General features: G+C 46.8%; 1 protein-coding gene across 1 annotated transcript in view; it reads right to left on the bottom strand.

Annotated features, from left to right (window-relative positions):
- Positions 1–73: 73 nt before the first annotated feature.
- Positions 74–8,481, bottom strand: part of MYBPC2 (myosin binding protein C2) — a 67,737-nt gene continuing 59,329 nt past the window's right edge. The window contains exons 25-30 of the mRNA XM_028702318.2: positions 8,023–8,162; positions 4,875–5,034; positions 3,097–3,233; positions 1,348–1,534; positions 710–753; positions 74–301 (exon numbers count right to left, since the gene is read on the bottom strand). Coding sequence (XP_028558151.2) covers positions 743–753; positions 1,348–1,534; positions 3,097–3,233; positions 4,875–5,034; positions 8,023–8,162 — 635 coding nt within the window. The 3' untranslated portion in view covers positions 74–301; positions 710–742. The remainder of the gene's footprint in view (positions 302–709; positions 754–1,347; positions 1,535–3,096; positions 3,234–4,874; positions 5,035–8,022; positions 8,163–8,481) is intronic.

The following is an 8,481-nucleotide window of genomic DNA, read 5'->3' as shown; positions in this document are numbered from 1 at the left end:
AAACAATTTCAGTCACTGCTCCCCTTTCCGAAACAACTCCCTGAAAACCAGAGGGACAAGCAACACACACAGGTTATCCCATCAAGGTCACTTTATTGACACAACAACGGACCAGACAGGCACACGGACAGATACAGGGGCGGGTTAGCTGGTCTGTGGTAGCTTCCTTCTATCCAAGCATGATATGTGTAGCTTCTTCAGTGGGGTGAGGAGGTGAACACGCCTCAATCCACTTCCCCACTTAGCATCTGCACGAGGTGGGAAGGGACACCGTGGAGAAAAGAAGGGGGGTGATCGTAAGCTGTGTGGAAAGAGCAGAGCAGGAATTAACATCACTGGCTAGTGGGTAGGGCGAGGCAAACAGATTCATCCAGGTAAGCACACTCAAGCATCCCTCCTCCATTTTGTAAGCACGGCTTCTGTGCACGGTTCCTGCACATTCGGTCTTGCTTCGGACCACGAGGCTCTGTTCCTGCCAACCAGGTCCGACACGAAACATACACAGCTCTCTCCCTCTCCACCCTGGCCCAAATTCTAGTCACCCAGCAACTCCATCCCAGACTGGCACAGCCCACATCACCAGGCTACTTTCTCCACCCTCCAAATTGCAGTCGTTTCTAGATTTATTAAGGAATTCCGTTTTCTGCCTTGAAATCCAAATAACTGCTTGTTCCTCTTCATCCAGCATGGTGTGTTCCGTGTTACTCACCTCTTCCAGGTGTTGGCAGTTGTGGCAATAAGATTACTGCGGCGCTGTGGGGGGGGGGGGAGAAGAGAGGAGAGGAACAGAGTATCAAGCAAGAGTTTTGGCGGACACACTTTTACTCTCTGTGAATGAGAAGGGATTGTGTTTTCCACTTCCACCAATCCCACTTGCCTATGCATGCATGTGGGAAATAAGTATGGAGTCCTCCTTTCTGCACTTCTAAGCAAACATCGTCCTGCAGAGGCTGTTGAACTTCAACTCCCACCAGCCAACAGGCATGGATGATGGGAGCTAAAGCCCAGGAACATCTGAAGGAACACATATCCCTCACCCTAAAGGTACAAGTGGAATGGTCAGGTTTAAACCTGGCAGTCTATATAACAACCGTAACTTCTACCCATTTTAGGGATGTGGGGTGAGCTTATGGAATGGCTGGGAGAAAGTTTCTCTTCACAAAACAGGGTTCTTGAACATTACTGTTCAAATTTCAGTTTCCGAAACAGATCCTGGGACTAAAGCTCTCCTATCCTCTCCTCTGTGCTGCACCATCCCTAGGCTGGGTATGTCATTATTTTTAAAACAACGGCAGCAAAAAGGAATTTGAGCAATGACAACCCATTTCCCTTTCATGCTGCAGTCACCTTTGACCTCCAGCTTGCAATCCACTATGGCCTCCCCCAGTTCATTGACGGCCTTGCAGGAGTAAGTGGCGCTGTCAAAAGGGCTCGGCTTGCGGATGTTGAGGGTCAGCACTCCCTGGTTGTTTTTCTGCAGGAACTTTGGGTCCCCGCTGATGTCCATTTTGTTCTTCATCCAGATTATTTTGGGCTGGGAACAGACAAAGGGCGAGAAGAGATTAAAAGGAATCCAGCTGAAAGGAATCCTGATCACCACACGCTCCATTCTAAACCACGTTGTCATGTATCGAATTGTACCACCTCATACGCTCAAAGGGGAAACGGTTGTAACCAAAATTGCGTGCAAAAAATCCCCAACCTATCAGTTTTAAGCATTAGCATTGAAAAGGATTTCAACCTTTTATCCCTGAAAATGAAGGTTTGTCACCCATGTGTTTAAAAAAAACAACAACCCCAAGTGTGCCAGATTCCAGGTGTCTTTCCAGCACTCAGTATCTAAAAAGAGTTCATATTTCAGCTTGACAATGCATCCCATCTGTAGTAGATCAAGGCTAGACCAACCTCTGCTTAAAAACCGCCAAGGAAGGAGAGTCCACAACCATTTCCACCATCAAACAGCTCTTACTGTCAGAAAGTTCTTCCTGATCTTTAGTTGGAATCTCAGTTCTTGTATCCTGAAGCCATTGGGATTGAGTCCTACCCTCCAGAGCAGGAGAAAACAAGCTTGCTGCATCTTCTACGTGACAGCCCTTAAGATATTTGAAGATGGCTATCATATCTCCTCTTTTCCAGGCTAAACATACCCAACTTCCTCAACCGTTCCTCATAAGGCTTGGTTTCCAGACCTTTGATCATCTTGGCTGCCCTCCTCTGCACACATTTCACCATGTCTATATCCCGAAATTGTGGTGCCCAGAACTGGACGTAGTATTCCAGATGCGGTCTGCCCAATGTTTTATTGAGCATTGTGATTCGTTTGCAGGGTGGTTATAGGACATTAAGCACTCGTTCTGATTTGCTTGCAGGGGGTTCACATGCCTTCCTATTAAACATTCATTCCTTTCATGCCTTTCAGTGCATTTCTGCACTGCTTTCCCAAACTGCAAAAAAACCTGGGCTTTTTTAAAGTGGATTTGTTGCTCCAGGGCAGCACTTTAATCCACTTTAACTGTGCAAACCTCAAAGTTTCTGTATGTGCTAGATTTCCTCCCACAAATTACTGACTGACACGCTGGAGGAACTCTTGGAGAAAATCAATTAAAACATGCCAGCAGAAGGGGGGGCAGCCCTAACAGCTGAGAGAAGGCTTAATCACCTCCCTCACAACACACTAATTATCACTGGCGGTACCTTGTCACCCTCCTTATGAGGAACAAAAAAAATGAATGGCTGGAGGCGAGGTGGGGGGGAGCACAGGCATGTTTATTTTAATTAAATTAGCAGCATCTTCAAAATCATATTCACAGTATCTGACAATTATTGAGGCGTTGGTGTGAGTTGCTATTAAGAAAAATCCTCAGTTTTAATACTGGTTATAATTTACTGAATCTCTTATTTGCAGCAATGCTTTTTTTAAAAGCCCAGCATTTTGGAAGTACCATCCTTAGTCCATGGTTCACTTTCCCCGTCTTCATGCTTTCCCCTCCTCCAGTTATCTCACATCCCTCTCAGCGCCACATTCCTAGTCTTTTGACAACAGCCACTCCAAACAACTCGACATAATCCCTTTCCACCTCCTCACTCAGCACTTACTTTAGGAAATCCTCTCACAGCACAGTTCAAGGCAGTGGTGTACCCAGCCACAACTGTCCGGTCTACCAGGGGCGTCATGAACACAGGGGCATGGCTGAAGTCGTGTTCCTTGTAGTTTAGCTGTTTACAGATTATTCCTGAAAGGGAAGGGGGAGGGAGGAAAACAGCAAATCCATCAGCGGATCTTAAAGGTACAGGTTAAAGGGGCCCCTGACCATTAGGTCCAGTCGTGACCGACTCTGGGGTTGCGGCGCTCATCTCGCTTTATTGGCCAAGGGAGCCGGCGTACAGCTTCCGGGTCATGTGGCCAGCATGACTAAGCCGCTTCTGGCGAACCAGAGCAGCGCACGGAAACGCCGTTTACCTTCCCACCAGAGTGGTACCTATATATCTACTTGCACTTTGACATGCTTTCGAACTGCTAGGTTGGCAGGAGAAGGGACTGAGCAACGGGAGCTCACCCCGTCGCAGGGATTCGAACCGCCGACCTTCTGATCGGCAAGCCCTAGGCTCTGTGGTTTAACCCACAGCACCACCTGCCTCCCTAAGCGGATCTTAGGGATGGGCAAATTGGGATGCAAGGCCTACTATACGCACAGACCCGGGAGTAAATCATAGAACTGGAGAGTTGTAAGGGATCCCAAAAATCATCTGGGAATCTCAACTGAAGCATCCATGACAGACGGCCATCCAGCCTCTGCTAGAAGGAAAGCCTCTCGAGGGAGACTGTTGAACAGCTCTTAATGTCCCATTGAAGCTTTCTGTAAACCGCTTTGAGGATTTTTACAATCAAGCAGTGTGTATGAAACAAACTCAACGGGGTTTACTTCTCAGGCAGACATGCATAGGATTGCATTGCCAGCGAATTTCTAGTCTGCGTCATTCTCACATGTTGGCTTTCGTGTTTTTGGGTATTAAACTGCCAACGGCAGTTGCACGAAAATTCGCATTTAAATATGCATTCATGAATGTAGTGGTACCTCAGGTTAAGTACTTAATTCGTGCCAGAGGTCCGTTCTTAACCTGAAACTGTTCTTAACCTGAAGCGCCACTTTAGCTAATGGGGCCTCCCGCTGTTGTCGCGCTGCCAGAGCACGATTTCTGTTCTCATCCTGAAGCAAAGTTCTTAACCTGAGGTACTATTTCTGGGTTAGTGGAGTCTGTAACCTGAAGCGTCTGTAACCTGAAGCGTATGTAACTCGAGATACCACTGTATATTATTTTCTCTCAAAATAGTATTATTATTATTATTATTATTATTATTATTATTATTATTAACATTAACATTTGTTAGTCACTTTATCTTGCCCAAGGCAACCCAAAACGACTTACGACCAAAACATCTAGCCAGTATGCATTGCATGAAGTAGCCCAAAACCGTGGGTCTGGTTTCAATCCTATACAGACTTAACCTGGGGTAAGTCCCATCTCCAGCTGGCCCCAAACCACAACTCCCATCACCCCTAGCCAGCAAGACCAGTGGTCAGGGACGATGGGAACCGCAGTCCAAAAACAGCTAGAGACCAGAGCCTGGAAAGCCCTGGTTCGAATGAATATTTCTCCTCAAAATATGCATCTTAATGTCTTTTGATGCTTTTTTTATGAGCAACGAACTGCATCAGAGTGTTCAGAATTGTGAAAGCCAGCAGATAACGAAGTTCCCTTCTGTGAATTAGCCTTGAAGGTGCAGACCGCAGCCCCTTCTGCTAAGCCCTGGTGGTCCCATTCCGTGACCGTTGGAGCAATTGCCAGCCACCATCTGGTTCTACCGCATTTACCAGATTTCTGAATGTGGGCAGTGTTTTTGGAGACCCCGGGAGCTTCGCTAAGCCCACAGATGTTCTCGCTGTAGACTCGGAAGTAGTATTCGTTGCCGATGATGAGGTCAGACACCGTGCAGCGGGTGAGGCGGTTGTGCTCGTATACTGTGAACCACTCCTGCGGAAGGAGAGCAGGGACAGTCAGAGAAATAGCTGCGGGGGGGGGGGGGAAGGATCTGAGCCACAGGTGCCTCCCCCCTCTAAAACAACAGAGAGGTGTGCGGGGTCCACAGAGAGGGAAGGGGTAGATGCTCAAGAAGTGGGATGAGAGGTGATGTAGGAATGAGGCTCCCTGGTTGTGCATAAGTGCTTGATGCCGTTTTGGCAATAGGCAAGGGAATGGTGTTCTTTTTTTATTTTATTTTTTAAAACCAGCCTGGCTTTTCTGTTTTATGCATTATTTTATCTGGCTGAAAGTTTCTCCTGCTATTGTTTTTTACATGCTGTTTTCTGTGCTGTACTTCTACAAATTTTGGGTTTTTATTTTTACTCTGAAAGCTTGTAGCCTAAAATAAGAGGATATAAATCATTCATATATATATATATATATATATATATATATATATATATATATAATGGGAGGTAACTACATCATGTCCTCCAGAAACAAGATCTGTGCTCCTTTGATGCTGCTCTTGTAGCAGGCTTGGAACTGCTGCCTGGTCTTCCTGCTGTGAATTTTGCCACTGGCAAAATGTGAACCTTCACAGTGGTAGAAGAAGTTCTCTTTCTTTCTCTGATAGTGTCAGCAGTAAATGAGCAATCTGAGCATGTTTGTATGAATCAATTCTGACTGAATTGGGGTCACTAACTTCGGATGGGAGGCTGCTTCCCTTTTGCACAACTATTCAGTATCCATTTGTCGCAAGTGTTTTTATACTAACCAACTCACAAAAGCAAGCCGCAGGGTCTAAAACTGCATCGACGGCTGGGTACGCACCGTATATTTAAAGTGTGTTTAAAGCACATGAGTTACCCCACCTCAGGAATCCTGGGAACTGTAGTTTGTGAAGGGTGCTGGGGTTGTAGTTCCACGAGGGACAAAACTACAGTTCCCGTGATTCTTTAGAGAGAGTTGTGTGCTTTAAATGTGTAACACTGCCTAAAGAACTGATGGGGGGACTTGTTTAAAGCATTTGCCCCTGCCAAAAAGGATTATAAGGTCAGCACCGAGCAAACATCTCTAGGGAGAGCATTCTGCAACTGGTGTGCTGTCACCAAAATGTTCTCACCTTTGGTCACTTAGATGGCAGGGGCACCTGTAGGAGGCCCACCGCAGAAGATCTTCATGCGCAGGTAAGTACAAGACAGGTGGTCCTTCAAATACCCTGACCCTATCTCATGAAGGGCTTTAAAGACCAGTGTTTTTGTTTTTGTTTTAATGTATTTTTATTAAAGATTTTCTTGGTTTACAAAAGTATGTGCAATGCCTCTCTCTTTTTTTCTTTTCTTCTCCAAGTAACATTTTTTACAGATCAATTTCATTTGTTGAGACATTAGGAAGAAAAGGGGGAAAGAGCTGGAGGGGGGGAAGGTGAGTGGGGGTGGGGTTGGGTGGCGATGTTTCTATTATACTTAATATATATGGGGTTTTGTGTCAGCGTCGCTTGTGCAGGTTCTCTGCTATTCACTTGTGTTTCTTTGGTGGTGAGAGAGGTTGGGGTTGGCCTAGGGTGTGGTTGTTTGTTTGTGAATGGCTGTGTTTTCGTGTATGAGTGGGGTGGGTGGGTGTTTTGGATCAGGTCAGCCATATTGATTTGTATGTTGTTGTTGGGTTTTTGTCATTGTCTTGTTGGGCTGTGTATGTGATAAAGGGGAGCCATACCGGGGTAAAGGCGTCTTCTTCTATTTGTCCCCGTGTCAGTTTATTGGTTAATTTTTCTAGTGGCGGCTAACAGATTGAGGTTGAATCCTGACAAGACAGAAGTACTGTTTTTGGGGGACAGGAGGCGGGCAGGTGTGGAGGATTCCCTGGCCCTGAATGGGGTAACTGTGCCCCTGAAGGACCAGGTGCGCAGCCTGGGAGTCATTTTGGACTCACAGCTGTCCATGGAGGCACAGGTCAAATCTGTGTCCAGGGCAGCTGTTTACCAGCTCCATCTGGTACGCAGGCTGAGACCCTATCTGCCTGCGGACTGCCTCGCCAGAGTGGTGCAAGCTCTGGTTATCTCCCGCTTGGATTACTGCAATGCGCTCTATGTGGGGCTACCTTTGAAGGTGATCCGGAAACTACAACTAATCCAGAACGCGGCAGCTAGACTGGTGACTGGGAGCGGCCGCAGAGACCACATAACACCGGTCTTGAAAGACCTACATTGGCTCCCAGTACGTTTCCGAGCACAATTCAAAGTGTTGGCACTGACCTTTAAAGCCCTAAACGGCCTTGGTCCAGTATATCTGAAGGAGCGTCTCCACCCCCATCGTTCTACCCGGACACTGAGGTCCAGCACCGAGGGCCTTCTGGCGGTTCCCTCACTGCGAGAAGCCAAGTTACAGGGAACCAGGCAGAGGGCCTTCTCGGTAGTGGCGCCTTCCCTGTGGAACACCCTCCCACCAGATGTCAAAGAGAACAACAACTACCAGGCTTTTAGAAGACATCTGAAGGCAGCCCTGTTTCGGGAAGCTTTTAATGTTTGATGTATTATAGTATTTTAATATTCTTTTGGAAGCCGCCCAGAGTGGCTGGGGAAGCCCAGCCAGATGGGCGGGGTATAAATAATAAAGTAGTAGTAGTAGTAGTAGTAGTAGTAGTAGTAGTAGTAGTAAGGCTGTTTCCCATACTATTTGGTATCATTGGTCCATGCTTACTCCTGACAGGTAAAGACCATCGTTTTGAGCAGGTCCTGGAAATGGACTGGAAGCCATTGCAGCCATTGTCATTAATGGACCTAGATAACCCTATTAGTTGATTTCAATGGGTCTTCTCTGAGTAGGACTAGCACTGCATACAACCCACAATGTCCTGCCTCAGTTAGTCTCTTGCAACGTTTCAAGGTAGCCGCTGGCACACGTTCCCAGCAAGAGACAGGGGAAAATCCGAGCCCATTACTAGACTTTGATTCATCATTACTAGAAGCAGAAGCCCAATAGGGAAAGGGAACCTTACCATGGTCTTCTTGTCAGCTTTTTGGATGGAGTAGCCCGTAATCTCCGAATTCCCATCGTCCTTGGGAGGCTCCCACTCTACTAAGGCATTGAAGCCCCACACTTCCTTCACCATCACGTTGTGTGCTGGACCCGGTTTCTCTGCAGAAGGAATGGGAAACAACAAGGGCTGCTGAATCACTATGGATAAACAGGGAATGGTCCCTTAGCCAAAACGATGTAAGCAAAAGGTTCCCTGCAATTGCTAAAATGATGTTAACAAATACAATAGACCCAGCAGCTCTCTAAACCATATTAAATTATCAGATTATCCTCTGCCAGGGCCAGGGCCTTCTCAGTGATGGCTCCGGCCTGGTGGAATGTTCTGTCCCATGAGACCATGGCCCTACAGGATCTAACTTCCTTCCGCAGGGCCTGTAAGACAGAGCTATTCCACCTGGCTTTCAATTTGAACTTAGCC

The sequence above is a fragment of the Podarcis muralis genome, chromosome 13 (genome assembly GCF_964188315.1).
Source record: "Podarcis muralis chromosome 13, rPodMur119.hap1.1, whole genome shotgun sequence".
NCBI lineage: Eukaryota > Metazoa > Chordata > Lepidosauria > Squamata > Lacertidae > Podarcis > Podarcis muralis.
The sequence above is the reverse complement of the archived record's forward strand: the minus strand, read 5'-3'. Positions and strand labels throughout refer to the sequence as shown.